Raw genomic sequence first — 19,009 nt, 5'->3', positions numbered from 1 at the left:
TTCACTGCCACAAAACAAAGGGCAATAGAGTTAGGGAGAGGGCTGTATCACTCATGGTTTAACTGTGGATGGTCACGAGTTTAATCTCCACATGCAGCTCAGGAAGACCTCTGAAACTAAGCATACTGTGAGACCAGTGGTCTCTATAAGATAACTTCCTGTTTTTATAAGAAGCTAAACACCAAAAATATAGATGTTCGGGGAACTTGTGTTGTGTGTTTTCCTTCTCCTGTCTGAGCTCCATGCAGTACATCAGCATCTTCATGTGGAAGTTTCCCATGCCCTCATAGCAGCATGAAACCAGCAGCATGATGATCACATATAAAAATGTCTAGATCAAGGATGGACAGAAAGTAGATAGATCCACTGGGGGAATAACTGCCAATTTTTTGTGGCAATGTTTTCTGACTCCATGCACAGAGAGACTCCTAACTGCTACATTTAGTTTGCTCAAGTGAAAAAACTTTGGAGAGATGGGAAACCAAGAGCAGTTTTTTTGTGTGAAAATGTGAGTTTAGTTTTAATACAGAGAACAAATGCTTAAGTTGAGGATATACTGAACACATTCTCTTGAATTGCTGAATATTAAGTGTGTTCATGCCCCACACATCCTGCAGTTGAGTTGGAAAACGAAGCCTGAAGTCTGCCGCCTTCCAGTTGATCAGCATTGCTGGCTGGGAGATTATGAACATTGTGTTTCATCACATCTGGAAGGCACCAGAAGGCTGTACACATTACAGGGAAAGCGAGACAAGGAGACACATAGCGGGTGACATTTTCTGGTGCAGCTTTGTGTTTGACCTTCTAGTTCTTGCTGGAGATAACAACCTCTAGGTGGTCTAAATAAAACCTCAGACCCTTGCTCGCAGACTTCAGGAATGTTTCTTTTTGGGGGTTGTAACATCTTCCATAATGTCCCAGCCAACACAGACATTAGCTGGAGGATTCTGGGAGTTGTAATCCAATGAAGTTGTATTCTCAAGGTGTGTTTGTTCCTCCCCCTGCTGCTCAGCATTGCAGAATTTATATGGAGTGTGTAGGGATGTTAGTGATTTGTCCCTTTAGCTATCAAACAGAACAGCCTCAGATGAACCCACAGTCAAGACAGTGTAGTTAGTACAGCCTAATAAACACTACTGATGTAGATAGTATAGTTTGAGACAGCTAGAGACGCCAATGTACCACTTCTTCTCTGCACCCCTACCTGTTTTCCTCTTTGGCTTTTCCTGTGTTCTCTACCTTGTTGTGTTGAAGTCAACAGTATGCTTTGTTGGACTGATAGTTCTACTTGTGCCCACCCAGTGATGTACTGGGAATATGCAACCACACTTAATCCCTGAATTATACAGTATCCCCCTTCTTTGCTCACTGAGACTTTTTAGCTCATCTGTCCTATGCTTCCTCTCTGTCTACAGAACCGAGACCTTGCTCAGAAAGCGAGTTCTCCTGTGCTAATGGGCGCTGCATTGCAGGCCGTTGGAAATGTGATGGGGACCATGACTGTGCTGATGGCTCTGATGAGGTAATGGACATTTCAATTTGTTTTCAGGCCTGGTTATAAGATGGAGATGACTTTGGTCACCTTGGTGGGTCACCTCTGCAGGAACTAGATAAGGGACAGTTGGTACCTATTGGTTCTACTGGACTTCTCAATGACTTTTAGTACCATTGACTATGGTATTCTTTTCACTTACCCTCTAGGATGGTCTTGGAGGCACAGGGGTCCCATTCCTTCTTGTAGGAGTAAATTCAGAAGGTGATGCTGGGGAATTCCAGTTTGACACCTTGGCTTTTGCCTTGTGTTTTTTCTCAGAGTTTACTTCTGTTGACTAAGGTGTTTAACAGATACATGGAATTTTTGAGAGAGGTTATTGGGAGTTTGGTTCCACTAGTATGCTGTTGATATTCAAATCTTCTTTCAGTCTAATTCCAAGCAGGTTGTTCAGAGGCTAAAACAGTGTGTGCTAAAGAATTGAATGAAGGTGAATAAACTGAAGTTTAATCTGGACAAAAAAGAGGTGTTCTTGGTCAGCCAAAAGGGTGCTCAGGGAATAGGAATACAGCTTCTGCTGGATGGGGTTACATATACACTGAAGATGCAAGCTCATAGTTTGCGTGTACTTCAGGATTCATCTATGAGATACGATGCCCATTTTTTTGCCATCATTCAACTGTGTATTTGCACAGTTAAAATTAGTGTTTGTTGTTGGCCAAAGGTCAAAGTCTTCTTCTTAGAGAAAAAGCCTGCCCAGCCTTTAGTAACCTCCCCTTTTCTTCCCTTCTCCCTTTCCCCCTTTACAGAAAGAATGCAAGCCACGCTGTGACCAAGACCAGTTCCACTGCAAGAGTGGCCACTGCATTCCACTGCGATGGCGCTGTGATGCTGATGCAGATTGCATGGATGGCAGCGATGAGGAGGACTGTGACACCAGGGGTAAGGTTCCTCACGCATCCTCTTTTTCTTGGAAGTAAGTGGTTCACTACAGTATGTGCCAAACTGAGTGTGAGGCATCAGTGCTGAGAAAACGGGAGGAAAAATGATGGCCTGCCTATGAGTACAGACCTTCTGCTGTCCTGAAAATAATAACCTTTCAACAGTTCTTTGCAACTAGGTTCAGAGCTGAATCCATGCTTGACAGAGCACAGAACGAGGTGCTCCCTATTGAACTCCCTCTTCTGTCAGTTGATCACAGGAATTTTACCTGTATGTGATGGCAATGCTGCAAGCAGAAGTGGGCAGTGACCCTGTGATCATGTTTGCCACAGTTTTTCATTGTGATGTTAGGTATGAAACACTGAAAAAGATGGCTTGACTGGAATTTTTAAAAGAAAAATATAAAGCAGCAGATCCCAACCTTTGTTGGGCCACGACCTCCTTTGGGGACGAAAGTCCCGCCCGCGGCCTCCCTGATCGGTTGGGAGACCGGGAGGGGGCGGGACTTTCGGCCGCTTACAAGCCCCAGCAGGCTTTGCGACCGGAAGTCCCACCCCTTCCTGGCCTACCAACCAATTAGAGAGGCCGCCGAGGGAAAAGGGACAGGACTTCTGGTTGCAAAGCCCACTGGGGCTTGCAGTCCCATCCCCTTCTCCCCATGGGTGCCTGCACCCACGGGAAGGAAGGGAGAGGAGGAGGGACCCCCCATCCCTTCCTCCCCGTAGGTGCCTGCACCCACGGGAAGGAAGGGAAAGGAAGAGGGACCCCCGTCCCTTCCTCTTCGTGGGTGCCTGCACCCGCGGGAAGGAAGGGAGAGGAGGAGGCAGCCCCCCTGTCCCTTCCTCCCCGTGGGTGCCTGCACCTGCGGGAAGGAAGGGAGAGGAGGAGGCAGCCCTGCCTCCATTCCCTTCCTCCTTGCACATGCCTGTGCCAGCGCAGGCACTCGCAGGGAGAAGGGAAAGGAGGGAGCCCCACCCCTTCCCTGCATGATGCCTGCTCCAGCACCGGCACCTGCATAGAGAAGGGGAGGGGGGGAGTGGGAGGGGTCCCAACCTGGCGACCCCCAGGTTGGGAACCCCTGATGTAAAGGGACAAAAGTTTGCTAGGCTCAACCCAGAAGCTGCCCAAGGATGCCTGGTGCTGTTACTGGCCTGGTTGAAGGAAATGCACGCAGGGTGCTAGGATGTAAAGAGTACTGCCAAATCTTCTTTCAGACAAGAGAAGGCATCAACACATACAGACACTTTATGGAAAACATGGTCAACTATCATAAGGTTTTCACATTTCACGACTGTTTTCTTTTGCTCAAAAACACTTTTTTTCATCCTCAAGCAAAATGTTCACCAAAAAGTCCTGAAATTAGAAAAAATATTGGAAATATGCAAGACCTCTCATAATCTCACCCAGCATGGAATAAACATTTGACATTCTTTGCTCTTGCGTGCAAGAAAGAGATAAGAGAAGATTTACATTCCTGCAAATCTCTAGGTGTGAGACTGATCATTGCCTATGATTTTAAGGCTGTTGATCTGGAGCACAGCACAAAATGAGGCTCTCAGTTAATGCAGTCCACAGTCTCAGTATGAGGACACCTAGTCAGTTGGTTGTTGGGCTCTTGAGAATTTTAGTTCATAAAAGGCATGTTTTCCAAGTTTTGCTCTCATATAGCTGATATATTATCACCCCATTCATTATTTTGCAGTGCGGACCTGTCCTCTGGATGAGTTCCAATGCAATAACACCTTGTGCAAGCCATTGGCCTGGAAGTGTGATGGTGAGGACGACTGTGGGGACAACTCTGATGAGAACCATGAGGAATGCTGTGAGTGTTTTGGCCTCCCTTTTCCACCCTCTTTTGCATGCTCACAATTACAAATACACGTAATTTTAATAAATAGTTAATTTCAATAAACTCACATCCAGCTCTCTATTTTGTGTGGACCCCCAGCTAGCACACCCACTGCCATACCTGTGGCTGTTGCCTAATAATTGTCCCTGGGTTGCTGGACTTGAATTAGCTCATCTGTTATATAGTTCTTAAAAAGTCCATTTCAAATCCTAAATGAGGTACTCTATATAGAAGATATATTTATATATTTCTTTATTTATATCCCTCCTTTCTCTCAAGACTTAAGGTGGTTAACAAATTTTAAGCAGTACAAGTTAAAGACAAGAGAACCAGCAGGTCATAGTGGTTTGAGTGTCAGACTGTGACTCTGGAAACCAGGGTTTGACTCCCAGCTTGGTCATGAAACCAACTGGGTGACTTTGGACAAGTCACATGCTCTCAGCCTCAGGGGAAGCCAGTGGAAAACCTGCTCTGAACAACTCTTGCCAAGAAAACCCCAGGATAGGGTTGCCTTAGGCTTGCCATAACTCGGAAATGACTTGAAGGCATGCAACAACAAGAACAGCAACAAGTAAAAAACAATATAAAAGCATTAAAATGTAGTTTTAAAGTTTAAAAACAATTGAACAATTTAAAAAGTTAAATACATTGCACATTAAAAATATTAAAATGTATTAAAATTATATACAAAACTTGACATCTGAATTGCACAACATTTAAAAACTCAACCCACACTAGTTAGATACCCTTCATTAAATGCAGGGCAGGCCCAAAACAGTTTGCTGCCTGAAGTGGAGCAGCAAATTATAACCTCTTTTTAACCAGTTCATAGAGCAAAGTGGGAGAGGATTGTAAAAGTGTCCCTTTTGCCAAGTTGGAAAAATCCATTTTGCAAAAGGAACATTTTTACCATCACCTCCCATGTTTTTACCACTGGAAGAAAATGAAAGTGCTTTGACATCATGCAGAGACAGAAAGAGAAACATGGTTCTCTCCATTTGCCTGCCAGGTTTCATTTAATGCAATAATGCATACATTAAAATAATATACAGTGGTGCCTCGGGTTACGAAATTAATTCGTTCCGCGGCTAATTTCGTAACCCGAAAAACCTTCGTAACCCGAATTGCCATAGGCGCTAATGGGGAAAAAAGCCGCGGCTCTGCCGCGGCTCCATTTAAACAGCGCCGGCGTTTTTTCGTAACCCGAAAAAACGTTCGTAACCCGAAACAATAAATCCCTATGGGATTTTTTCGTATCCCGAAAAATTCGTAAGCTGGGTAATTCGTATCCCGAGGTACCACTGTAAAGTATAGACATAGTTCTTGATAATGCACAGTAATGTGCACAAGAAAAAAAATTTGAGGTCACTCAGCATGATGCCTTATAGCAGACCAGCAAATCCTTCCCTGTTAACATTCCCCAAAGCTAGGATTCAAGAAATGGAGACATGCAGGATATAACCACGAGAGAGGGAACACACATGGCCTATGTTATTAGCCACCTCCCTTGGGTCACAATCACCTTATGCCTTTGTAAGTTTCTCTGACATTCTGACCATTTGTTTCTCTTTGCTGGTACAGTGAAATTCCAGTGTCCCCCCAACAGACCATTCCGCTGCAAGAATGACCGTGTGTGTCTGTGGATTGGCCGCCAGTGTGATGGGATTGACAACTGTGGTGATGGTACCGATGAGCAATTCTGTGGTGAGTGTCTCTTCCCCCTCATCCTCCCCCACCTCACTAATTTTGCCAAAGCTTTACAAGCTACTCCCCCAAGATCCTCTTCTCTCACACAGGCCTCATTGCTCTTCAAATCGTTGGTTGGTAGTGCTATATAGCTTGTTAATGAGAGTGGAGGCCAGCAGTTAAACCTAAATCTCTTTCCCATACTACTTTGAGTGTTAAGGCACATGCCTTTTGTGTATTAAAATCAGAGTCACTCTTTCCTCTTACTGTCTCAGTAGTTTACAGAATGACCCACAGTTCAAAGAGACTATATCCTGCCTTTGTGCATGAATCTCTGCCCTAAGTTTGCTTCTTGACAAAAGAAGTAAGCTCAAAGGAGTGATTCATGTATGGATGCAACAGGCAGGAAGATCTTTGTGTGGCTGGGGTCACTCTGTTGGGTCTTAGAATCTGGGATGATTCAATAATATAGTCGCATTTACTGTGGAGATACATCCTTTTTCCAGTTACTTTTCTGCTCTTTGGGAAAGAGGAAGAAGGGAAGGGGGATTTTGACTTTACAGCACATTCTCTGTGGCTTCTCACTGCCATCACCACACTTTTGCAGATTCACCAACTGTCAGGAGCTGCAGCCATGAGAAGAATGAATTCCACTGTTTGAATGGGAAATGCATCAGTGCGGAGCTTCAATGCAACTTCTTTGATGACTGTGGAGATGGATCTGATGAGTATAAGTGCTTGACAGGTGAGGGATGAATCACTCAAGTACAGATAAATTTGGGGTAGAAGCAAAGGCTGGCATTTGTGGTACAGGTGGTACAAGAGGAAGGGAGTTTTATAAGCCAAGTGTAATAAATATATGTGCTTTGGGAGATCATACACATATTCTCTATTCACATCTCCAACTGTTCACCCTTTGGTGTCAGCTAATGTAGTATTTGTCTATTTCCTTTTTCTGCTGGCAGATCCCAAGACCTATGGCTGTCACACCAATGTGACCATGTGTGGTGATGATGCCAAATGTATCCAGACCAACACATCTGTGTACTGCACCTGCCCCAGCGGCTTCCAGAAAGTGCCAGACAAGAATTCCTGCCAAGGTACTGGGCCAAGAGATGGGTCATGCCAAGGGTTTATATCTCAAAGTTACTGGAAATACAAGAAAGAAACTTAGAAAATATGCTGTAAGCCTAATAGAAGCATACAGGGTGTGAGGTAGCAGCACCTATGCCAGTGTTGCCCAAGAATGTAGGGTGATGTAAAGAAGACCTTTTGAGAAATGTCACTAGCTTTTATGCAAAAACCTTTTGCTCCCTTCATTATTCCTCAGCCACCTAAAAGCAGAAAGGAACCTGCAAAATTAGCTTGAAATTTTGTTTCAGTCGCAACTTTGCTGGCAGGGTCTGGTGTAGCTAGAAGCAGCTCTGGACACACCCAAGATCTTCTTGCTGCTTGTATTCTGATGATTGGTCAATGCTGCAGACATCAATGTTATTGTGTGTTTGCTATCAGAACAAAGGCCACAATAAAGATCCTTCTTGCTGTCCCCTGCCTTCCCAGCTTGGGGAGGGACAGATAGTAGGTGAGTTGGGGAGCAGGCACAAGAGTAGTCTTTGAGTGAATTTTGAAGGTGGAGGGATGAGAAAGGGACTTGGGGAGGATTTCCTTTTTAGGGTTTTGGAAACATGTTCAAAAGTAGAAAAGTGTTAAAGTATTCTTTCTTTCCCTACTTCAAACTCAAAACAAAATGAGCAAAGTAAAAGGAGGGGAGAAAAAAGATCTAGGGGGCTTCTCTAGGGAGGATATTGAGCAAGAGCCAGCCAGAATCTAGTATTCTGTTTACAGACATTCTCGTGAACTTCTAAATGGATTCTTCTCATTCAGTTTAGTTTTTCATATATATCACCTCTCAAGGAATTCTGCCGAAAATGTTTTCTTCCAGGAAAACCATTTATATCAGAATTTTCATTACCTTTATACATAATATAAGCCCAGAATCTATTTCCTGGGGATTTAATATTCAGGTATTTATTCAGACAGGCTTTTGAAACAGAAAGATTTTAGAGAACCTTGTGGGGGCGTTGTACTGTTTTAATGTTTATGGGTTTTAAGAGCTTTTAACTTTTAATTTTTTCACAATTTTTAACAGTTGTGACAAGTAACAATTTTTAAACAAGTTACCTGTTTTAATACTGTTTTTAATATTGTTCTAATATTTAATATTAATATTTAATATAGTATGATTATGTTTAAATGGTCACTTTTGTATGTTTTTAATTGTATTGTGCTTTTAAATTGTAAGCTGCTTTGAATGCAATTTTGGGAAGAAAGTGGGATATAAATAAATAGAAGAAGAAATAATAAAATAATAATAATAATAATAATAATAATAATAATAATAATAATAATAATAATTAATAGTCCTAGTGAGATCTCATCATTGTATAAGTAGGACCAGGCAGTGGTATCACTAGGATTGTGCCACCCAATATGGTAATTCATGGTGCATGTCCCCCTTGACCTCCTCCTATACCACACCATTTTAAAATTTATTTTTTTTAAGAACCTGGGGCGTCTTTCTCCTCCCACTGAGCCTTACTCCACACACACCATCTCACAGGCAAAAGCCACAGACCTGGCAAAAGACATGTGTTTGGGCAGCAGTGGTGTCACAATTCCCTTGAGTTGTCACCTGGTATGGCCCACACCCCCTAATGATGCCCCAGGAATAGGATTGTCTTCTCAGGATGCATTTCATTTGCACTCCAGGCTTTATAATGTACGATCTCACCTGTCATTTTATGTCTCAAATCACTCCAGCAGTATTGCTTACTCTTTGAGATCAAGGAGAGAACACACACACACTCATTTTTCTTTCTAAACTACCTACTTCATCTTACTGAACATTCAAATATCTTGTATTTTTATGAAAGAAAAAAATTAGTCATTTCACAGGTGAAAGGCAAGAGGAATATCACACATTATCCAGTAGGTCACTGTAGCAGCTACAGGTGAAACTGGTGCCAGAAATGCTGGTGCTGTATTTCTGGGTCATGTTCAAACCATATCATGTATTTTACCATTGACTACTACAGTTGCTTAAGAAAGCCAGATCGGAGACAGGACAGGAGTCTTGTGCGAAAACATCTTTCTTCAATGTTGTCTCCAGATCCCTCAGATCCTACAGTCTACAATAAAGCTTCTGACATTGGCATCCAGTAACCTTGTTTTGGTCTTTTTCCTGTTCTGTCCAGATATCAATGAATGCCTGAAGTTTGGGGTTTGCAGTCAGCTGTGCAACAACACAAAAGGCTCATATATGTGTACTTGTGCCAAGAACTTCATGAAGACCCACCAGATGTGCAAGGCGGAAGGTACCAGCAGCTTAGCTAGGAGGAATTTTTTTCTCAGAGACAATGTAGTTTGTGTTGTATGTCTGTATATATCTATGCATGCTTAACAGACCCATGGTAATGCACTTCTTCTTGGGATGCCGGGCAATTTCCTGCATTGCTTCTATAGGACATCATTTCTAGTTTATCAGAAAATATACCTCCTCTTCCAGGGTGGAAATGCTACATTTTTGCAGGTATACTGTCTGGGGAATTCTGATAGTTGTAATCCAAAAAATTAACTTTTCCTATGGCTCCCAATGAGGTTCTCTCCAAGCACCAACACTCACTGATTTCAGTGAGAGGAAACAATGAATGTTTTTGGCTGTCTTACGGCCACTGGGTATCTTTGTGTCACCTGTGTCCTGATAAATAGGCAGCTAAGAGATAAAATTCATTAAAAAATTGCAGTTTCTAACTGGTTATGATTATCCAAGATTGTTGTGTCTTCCATTCCCATCATAAACTATTGGGCTTGTAACAACCCTGGGAATCTCTTGGAACTGATCGACTCAGATCTCAGTCAAACAAACTTCAGGGACTGCCAAAATGAAACAAAGCCATGTGTGTCACAAGATGATGTAGAATTCACAGACACAGCCATGTTAGTCTGGAAAATTGGAAGGCAAAGGGATCTTGAGACTGAGCAAAAGAAGTTTTAGCATAAGCTTTTGTAGACTTGGTCTACTTCCTCAGATGCTAGATGACATAGATTATTAGTGATGCACAGTGGAATGACAAACGTAAATCATAAGTTATAAAAGCAAAAGAAGCTCACATGCCCCTCAACTGGAACCTAACATTTCACATAAATGATATTCCACTGGGATATTACCATAAAGATCAGCCACAATTCTAAAACTGGTGCAGCACTTCCTTTTCTCTGGGCAAGACTAAAGAGGTCAATTTGTGCGTAACTCTTAAAGAGCCTCTCTCCATGTTCCAAAAACTGTGAGAAACCTCAGACTGGGAGATCCACCACCTTCCATGTAAAATAAAGCCTCATCCTTTTTCAGTATGTGTGAAGGAGTGGTAGTGTTGGGGGCAATCTTACATTCTTCTCAGTAGACAGTGAGTGACATCTCGTTCTTGAAAGGGCAAGAGAAGCTAGTATGCCCAAGCAGCTGCAGGTGCCTTTCTCGCTGGAGTTATAATTGGTTAGTGTCAAGCAGCTGCAGAATAGCCTATGAAAAGACTGCCCACTGTGTTTGCATATACATGCCACTGTGTGCTAAGAATGCTGCATAGGACATGTCAATAGTGCAGTGTGAACTCTCTCCAGTGCTAAGCATAATATAACTCTCCATGCTTCTTCCGAGCTATGCTGTAGCATTTTGTACAGTGCCCAGTTCCCCATGACATGTTATATCAGGGCCATGCTCCCTACACGCCCTAAGAATGACACACCCTCTTTTTCATATATGTGGTATATGAAGATGCAGCAGTTTCTTAAGATGGCCATCTGTCAGGGATGCTTTGATTTTGAGTTCCTGCATGGCAGGGGGTTGAACAGAATGGCCCTTGTGGTCTCTTCCAACTCATGATTCTGTGCACCTCTTCTGCCAAGCTTTGGGTCCTTTGTGTTGCTGGTTAAGAAGACCTTCATAGCATGAATGACTTTCCTACTGTCATGATTGGATTACCTTTTGTAGCAGAGACAAGGACCCTGTATCCTTCCCAGTCAGTACTTTGGGCCAACTTCCATAAGCATTGGCCAAGGGTAGGGATTGTCAGAACTATAATCCAGAACATTTCAAGGGACAAAGGTTTCCCAACTTTGTTGTATAGTTTTAATAGTATTATTTTATTGGTATTTGTATTTTGTATGTTTACTTGTCTTTGTAAACTGTATTGTGTTTTTCATGGAGATCAGTATATATATTTAAGAAGGAAGGGAGGGAGGACAGACAGACAGTGTTGTCATCATACAAGAGTCTTGGGTCTAAGGCCATACAAAAGATGTGCATAGATCTATCCACTGTTGACTATGGAGCTTCATTCTATCTCCAAAATCATATGAGTTCTGGATTGCAGTCCTGGCACGTAAAAACAAACATCTCAGGTTAAAATTCCACATGAATGAAGACCGGTCACATAGCCTCCTTATTTCTATCTGCATTGTTTCCTGCTCTAGCCTATTTGCTTTGGGAAAGACAGCTTGGTTTTGGCCCCATGATGATTTATTCAAGGTTTTTTTGACCTTCCTTTCCTTTCCAGGTTCTGAATACCAGATACTTTACATTGCTGATGACAACAAGATCCGCAGCATGTACCACTTCAACCCCAACTCGGCTTATGAACCTGCCTTCCAAGGGGATGAAAGTGTCCGCATTGCTGCCATGGATCTGTATGTCAAGGGCAACAAGATCTATTGGACCAACTGGCACACGGGGCACATCTCTTGCCGAGAACTGCCATCCTCTGTTGGCTCTAGTCCTTCCAATCGTAACCGGAGACAGAGCGATGGCGCTGTCACACACTTAAATGTACGTAGCCAGGCTTTCATGAGGAAGCATAGGGAGGTGCCAAGGTGAAAAACTGGAACCCAGAAGTGTAGTTAGGAAGACCCCATGGTTAAATTGTTGATGCTCATGGTGTATTTACTCTCACAGATCTCAGGGCTGAAGATGCCACGGGGCATTGCCGTAGACTGGGTTGCTGGGAACATTTATTGGACAGACTCGGGGCGTGATGTCATTGAAGTTGCACAGATGAAAGGCGAGAACCGTAAGACACTGATCTCGGGCATGATTGATGAGCCACATGCCATTGTAGTGGATCCACTTCGAGGGTAAGATGGGCTCCTCTACTATGTTACTGCCCAACTTGCTCTGCCCCTTGCATCTCCAGAGTGGCCTTACAGAATATCTCTCTCTTTATAGTACCATGTACTGGTCTGACTGGGGCAATCATCCTAAGATTGAGACAGCCGCAATGGACGGGACCCTGAGGGAGACCCTTGTGCAAGACAATATCCAGTGGCCCACAGGTGAGTTGAGTGATTTTTGCCTTTACTCTTTAGCAGGCATTAATCACACTTTGGGCTACACCTTTTTTGTATTGGTGTTAAACAAATACTGTGATGAGAATAAATGATGCAGATTCCCTATATGTAAGATTATATGAAATTGTCAAATGCTGAACATGGACCATCTAATATGGTCTTTTCCAGACTTCCCCAATCTAATGCTCCTCAGATGTTTTAGACCATATCTCCCATTAGTCTCAACTGCTATGGCAAGGGATTATGGGAATTGATGTCCAAGACTCCTGGAGGGCATCAGGTTGTGAAAAGTTGGTCTTCTTCATGATCTGTGCCTCACAGAAATGGGTTTTTGCACCTGTGCAGAGAACACCTACAGAACATTCTAGAGCCGAACAGGAACACCCCATCCACACCGTCTATCACATATGTCCCAGCCCACCAAGCTACTACCATCTCCTCAATTTCTTTCTGTCTGCCAACAGAGTTTATTTTTCTTGCTTTCCCTTCATTCACTTTTCTTCTCACAGTCTTACTATAAAATGCAGGGAAAAGGCTTTTGTTTGTCAATTCTTCTCCTTCACCCATCCACCCCTGTGTATTCAGTATTCTTTTGCATTTCTATGGCATCAACTTCTCTTTTTAAATGCTGCTCCTTTTGAGATCGGAAAGTCTCTCCCTCTGTCTCCCTCTCTCTGTAACTTGCACTCCGAGTGTCTTTTCTACTTGGGAGAAGGACATATTGTGGAGCATTCCTCCATCTGCAGGGGATTCATGGCCCAAGCCCTCAGGACAGAGCCCAAAGCCTGAAAATTTATTGCTGGGAACTGAAAGCTTCTGACGTGACATGGTATCCCCCTGCCAGGTAAGACCACTCCAGTATCAACGGTTCCCCCAGTTCTGACTATAGAATCAACATCAGTACCAAGCTGTGTACTGACTGATGCCTCTTCAGTATTGATGCTGCCTCCTTAATGTTGATACCGATATTCCTGGCAAGAAGACCAGGCCTAATCAGAAGAGACTACTTTCGGCAGAGGGGCACTCCAATCCCCATGGTGACTTGAATGTCCAGGCAGTGAAGGACAAAAAGAAAAAGAAAAAAATCGAAGTTTCCTAATGCTTAAACAGTCCCATCCACAACACAGGATGCTGAAGTCACATTGGTATCATCAGCTCCTGCTTTGCAGGTAGGTGTGCTGTCTCCCTCGGACATGCTGCCTCATCTTGCTGCTGCCACCACTCCTCCAGACACTCCAATGGATAAGAGCTCAAACCAGCATACTCCAGTGGACCTGAATCGTCTTGTTCTGTCTTCAAGACCAAGGTGTCTGTCTTCTCAATACCTATAGGATAGGTCCCCTTTTGCAAGGGAGCAGCTGTACACTTCTTCGGTCTGAGGCTTTTCTTATAGGGATGACTCCCCACACACCTCAATGTTGTACCTTGATTGATACCGCCACAAGCACCCTATGTCCTACCACTCCTACTTCCCCTTTTATCAGGGCCAATAGCATTGGAGAGAATACACAGCTTCTCATCATTCTCTATATCAGTATAGAAGCCAATCCAGTCACCAACTCACGGAAGGATAGTCCCCTCAGCACCTCCTCTTGGTACCAAGGGTATTTTCCACCTTCTCTCTTTCTGAGGCTGTCTCTAACTTCCAAACTCCCTCCACTCCCACCTCTATGCATCACTGCCACCTCGTCTCAACCTCCACCGCCTCCGCCATTGACCTGTTTCCCGTCAGTATGAGTTGCCTTGGTATCGGCATTGATGTCAGCTCCTTAAATATCAACTGTTGTTACTCTGTCTGTGTCAACACCAGCACCAAATGTTCATGTTCCATCAGTCTTGCAGGCTCCATACCTTCTTGCATCTACCACACCTGCAACCTCTGCTTCCTGTGCTGTGACCCATGGACAGGCAACCACCGGTGAGACACTATGACTCAGGGGCTTCCTCACTTCAGTCCCTTTCCCCATTGCACTCTTCTCCATCAGGTGCTATTGAAGACTTGTGACCATTGTCTCCTGAGTATATGAAGACAAGTGACCCAATGAAGAGTTGAGGATGTCCCCTTTGATGGTGACAAACTCTGGACAAACGTTCCAAAGGCCCTCACACAACCCTCCCTACCTTCCTTCTTTCAGCTCTCTGTTGTGTATGGTGGACTTCCAAACTGAGATGGTAGCTTGGTGGGCTGGGAATGTGCGCTAGATGGTAAGGGCAGGGTGTTTCCGTCAAGCTACTGAGCTCTAGATTGTTTTGTAGGTGTTCTCTGTGCAGGCCTAAAAACCCATTTGTGTGAGGGCACAGATGACCATTGAAGAACCACCATTACAGGTAAACAACCTGTTCATCTGTGACTAGCAGCTGTACTCCTGGATCTCATGCAAAGGAGGGACCTTTTCTTTTTATCTGAACTCCTCCTGGCTGGGACTCCCATTCTTCCATTTCAGAATAGTCACACAACTAAAAGCTTGAAAAAATGTTGGTAAGCTGAAAGGGAGGATGAGAAGGGACCTGGGGAATGAAGTAGGTGAATGGAGAAGGATAAATGGAGAAGGTGGGGAAAATTGGAGGAGTTCTGAGGAAGGAGATGAGCTCAGTGGGTACATCAAAACCCACTCTTGGCCTCTGGAAATCCTGCTAAGGTAGGAAATACAGGTTGTGTGATCTTTGGCTGACCAATACCAGTAAGGAGGGCTAGGAAATCAGTATCCACATTCCCTTGACCTGGTCATGATATTCACATAGAAAAATGGTCCAGTGAGGATCCTACTTTCCTGAGAAACAGCCATCGTCTCTGTAACAGATGACATTTCATACTTAGTCACATATGACATTTATAGCATGTGCTCTGGGAGCCAAGATTACTCATTAGAGATTGGGATGTGCTTGATTATTAGTGTTTTTACACCTTTAGTTGTTGAAAGTTATATGTATTGTTTACCTGCAGGACTGGCTGTTGATTACCACAATGAGCGGTTGTACTGGGCTGACGCCAAACTCTCTGTCATTGGCAGCATTAGACTCAATGGCACTGATCCAGTGGTGGCCATTGACAGCAAGAAAGGTAAAAATAATTTAAATTTGAGGATGTGTGTGTCTGGGGTGGAAGAGGTCTGTGATTGTTTCAACATCCTAAGGACTTCTTTACTTTTGCCTTCCCTGGTGTTCCTCAGGCACTTCTTTCCTACTGCCAAAGGGGAAATGCACCATAGTCACTATTAGTCAGGGGCATTTGGTGTCTCTCATGACGTTTGAGCAAGGAGTCTGCACTGGACTTTAACCTGAACTTTAAAGATGCTTTCCAAACTAAAAACTCAGAGAGAATTCACCACCCCTCTGGCCTGGAAGTCACCTAACACTGCTGTTGTTCAGGAAAACAAGTAGAATCAGCTGAATTGGATCAGATCAGCAACTGCAATGATTGCCCTCTCCTTGTAGGTTGCCACTTCTTCTTAAGTTGGCTCCCACTTTCATAGCGGCATTCTCAGTTGGGTGCTCTGTCTGGATGCAGTCTAAGAATATGCTGTTGTCGCTGTCGTGTGCCTTTAAGTCATTTCTGACTTGTGGCAAGCCTAAGGCAAACCTGCCACAGTTTTCTGAGTGTGAGACTGCGAGAGAGTTGCCCAAGGTCACCCACTGGATTTCCATGGTTGAATAGGGAATCAAACCCTGATCTACACAGTCATCATCCAATACTTGAACCACCACACCACTCTGGCTCCCATTGAATTTCCTCTTCTGTCACAGAACATGCAGTATTTATATCTGCTGTTTCCACAGCACTCCATATTTCCTGCTTCCCTACAGAACCAGACACTCCCATCTAGTGTCCACTCATCCCAATAAAAATCCAGACACACAACACATTTAGCTGACCTTTGTTCTGTCTGCTATCCAAAACACTGTGTCCATTAAGCACAGCCAGTTTTTAACACTTGTTTCATTTTTTTCTCAACACAGGGCTTAGCCACCCCTTCAGCATTGACATTTTTGAGGACTATATCTATGGTGTCACCTACATCAACAACCGCATCTTCAAGATCCACAAATTTGGACATGGCACTGTAACCAACCTTACAGCTGGGCTGAACCATGCCACCGATGTGGTACTCTACCACCAGTACAAACAGCCAGATGGTTAGTACTGCCTGTTGGAATAACAAACCTTAGAGAGTGGCTACCATATTTCTTCTGTGATAGCATCTAGATAACCTGTAGTAGATTTGAAGAGTTTTATGGAGACAAGATAAGAAGAAAAAAACAGCAGGATACTGACTGTAGTTAAGGAACTTGTGCATGGTTGGGCATGATGCCTAACTTTAACAAATCTTTATTTATGATTGTCTAACAGATAAGAAGCCATCATTCAAAAAGGTGGCACAAGCCATGCTTTATGCTGTCTGTGGTTTGATGAAATGTCTGAAATGACATTCCAGTGATGTTATAGCTCTGTTTCTTGAGACAGCTGCACCATAAAAATAAAAGGGCATGAAAACAAGATGGCAAACAGTTTTGAACTGTGCTGTGCCTGTAACATTTGGAAGCTCAATCTATGGTTTGGATTCTAGGTTATGGTTAATGCCATGGCTTGGTAAGATACCTGCTTGAGTTCTCAAATATTTTAATAGGCTTCTGTATATTGGCTGGGAGGGTGAAACAAGAAAGCATTGGTTGCATTACATTTAGGCAAAGAACTGGGAATATTTTTGGATTCTTTAAAATTTGTTTGACACTGCAATGGTATATACTTGCTTAGGGAGGTAGCAGAATATCTTTCATTGAAGTATTTCCAGAAACAGTTAGTGAGGCAGGTGTCAGGAATGTCTGAGGAATCCAAGTATATGGTATGGTTATCAGTTAGATAACCCACTGTACTTCTGTTCTCTGCATTAATATTTAATTACAATTAATTGTTCAATAGCATAATTTCACCTAAATGGGATCTCAGTCCAAGGTTGATAGATCAGTTAAGGCACAATGTTAATTAGGTGAAGGACTGTAGATGTTCGCAGTTTGATCCAAAAGGATAGTGGTGGCTAGCTGGTGGAGAAAGTATGGCTATCATGTATACTGAACCAGAGAAATTCCAGATGGATAGTGGAGACCTCATTCAGGAACCAAGTGGAAAGAAGGCAAGGTTTGAGAATGCGAGAACTGCTTGTCTAAATCCTCAGACAGTCTCTCTCTGGGGGTCAGTGTGCCTGTTGTGCAGTAGGAGAGGGACAGGTTTTTCCCAGAGGCTCTATTGAGTTCTGCTTTCTTGGGGTCTTTCCTCTTCAGTGGCCAACCCATGTGATAGAAAGAAGTGTGAATGGCTTTGCCTCCTGAGCCCCAGTGGTCCTGTGTGCACCTGCCCCAATGGCAAAAGGCTGGACAATGGCACCTGTGTGACCGTCCCTCCTCCTACTCTCTCACCTCTTGGTAAGCACATTTCTTACCCTTCCTATAAACTTCTCCCAAAAAGACACACTGACTCAAGCATGTCTGCCTTCCTTATGAATGATATTTTGCAGTGCTTGGTGCAATTTCTTTTTTGGACCAAGACTGCCAGAATCCTCCAGCCAGCATGTAAGATTTGCAGTCTCATTTTCTTCTATTTTTAGTTCCAGATACTGACACGTGTGAACTGGTGTGCCTCAATGGTGGCAGCTGCTTCCTAAATGCCCGCAAGCAGCCCAAATGCCGATGCCAACCACGCTACAGTGGAGACAAGTGTCAGAACGACCAGTGCTCCGACTACTGCCAGAATGGGGGCACTTGTACTGCTTCACTATCAGGTGAGGGGGTGCAGTTGGTGGCAGAGGAAAGAACTTGGATGATGTGGGAATAGTATACAGAATGGGAAACAAGGGAGGATGGGAGTCCTCATGGTCATTTGCATAAGACACTGGAGTTGATTATTCACCTTCAAATCCTAAGAATGACCTACAAATGTTGCAGTAACCTTCTGCTGTCTCAAGTGAAAACCCAAAATGTTTTTTTTCCACCAGAAACAGTTTCCAACTGGTTGAATACCAGTAAAAGATTGATTCTACATTAAATAAATAAATAAATCCTGATTTCGGAGCCATAGATTTAGACATTTCTGCTTTGCAGTTAAATCCTCATACCCCTAAAAAAGATATTGATGCTCTGACCAGGAAATAATTGGATAGCTGGTTCCAAGGAGGAACTATGTACATTCAGCTGGTGTAAGGTTTTGTCCAAAGATTTCATTGTTACTTGCAGCATCTCTGATTGAACCTTGATCTCTGTGAAAATGGGGTTAGTTGTACTGGTCCAGTGTGCATATAACCACTCTGCTTTCCCCCCACCTACCCCAGGGGTACCAACTTGCCGCTGCCCCAATGGTTTCACTGGCTCTCAGTGCAATAAGCAGTCGTGCGCAGACTACTGCCTCAACAATGGTAGTTGCACCGTCAACAGGGGCAACCAGCCCAACTGCCGCTGCCCCCCTGAATTCATCGGTGACAAGTGCCAGTTCCGTAAGCACCTCTTGCCTTTCTTGATCTTACAGCAAATGATGAACTAGGGAAAGGGTGGGGGTGTTCAACTGTGAATTCTTTCAGAGTGGGTTTGTTATGACTTCTCGGTGCTCAGAGCCAAATGCTGCTATCCTGTTATGGCCCTTTGCCCACAAAAATCAT

The 19,009-nt window shown here is 43.6% G+C and overlaps 1 protein-coding gene across 1 annotated transcript in view; it reads left to right on the top strand.

Moving 5' to 3' along the window:
• The window catches only part of LRP1 (LDL receptor related protein 1), a 392,141-nt gene that overhangs the window by 362,822 nt on the left and 10,310 nt on the right, over positions 1 to 19,009 (top strand). Inside the window, exons 70-84 of the mRNA XM_042447614.1 lie at positions 1,416 to 1,522; positions 2,302 to 2,434; positions 4,137 to 4,256; positions 5,865 to 5,987; positions 6,577 to 6,714; positions 6,935 to 7,069; positions 9,224 to 9,343; positions 11,579 to 11,847; positions 11,974 to 12,152; positions 12,244 to 12,350; positions 15,310 to 15,426; positions 16,323 to 16,499; positions 17,643 to 17,783; positions 17,966 to 18,139; positions 18,686 to 18,847. Of these exons, the coding sequence (XP_042303548.1) occupies positions 1,416 to 1,522; positions 2,302 to 2,434; positions 4,137 to 4,256; positions 5,865 to 5,987; positions 6,577 to 6,714; positions 6,935 to 7,069; positions 9,224 to 9,343; positions 11,579 to 11,847; positions 11,974 to 12,152; positions 12,244 to 12,350; positions 15,310 to 15,426; positions 16,323 to 16,499; positions 17,643 to 17,783; positions 17,966 to 18,139; positions 18,686 to 18,847 (2,202 nt within the window). The remainder of the gene's footprint in view (positions 1 to 1,415; positions 1,523 to 2,301; positions 2,435 to 4,136; positions 4,257 to 5,864; positions 5,988 to 6,576; positions 6,715 to 6,934; positions 7,070 to 9,223; positions 9,344 to 11,578; positions 11,848 to 11,973; positions 12,153 to 12,243; positions 12,351 to 15,309; positions 15,427 to 16,322; positions 16,500 to 17,642; positions 17,784 to 17,965; positions 18,140 to 18,685; positions 18,848 to 19,009) is intronic.

The sequence above is a fragment of the Sceloporus undulatus genome, chromosome 2 (assembly GCF_019175285.1).
Source record: "Sceloporus undulatus isolate JIND9_A2432 ecotype Alabama chromosome 2, SceUnd_v1.1, whole genome shotgun sequence".
Lineage (NCBI taxonomy): Eukaryota > Metazoa > Chordata > Lepidosauria > Squamata > Phrynosomatidae > Sceloporus > Sceloporus undulatus.
Note: the sequence above shows the minus strand (reverse complement) of the source record. Positions and strands in the feature narration are given on the sequence as shown.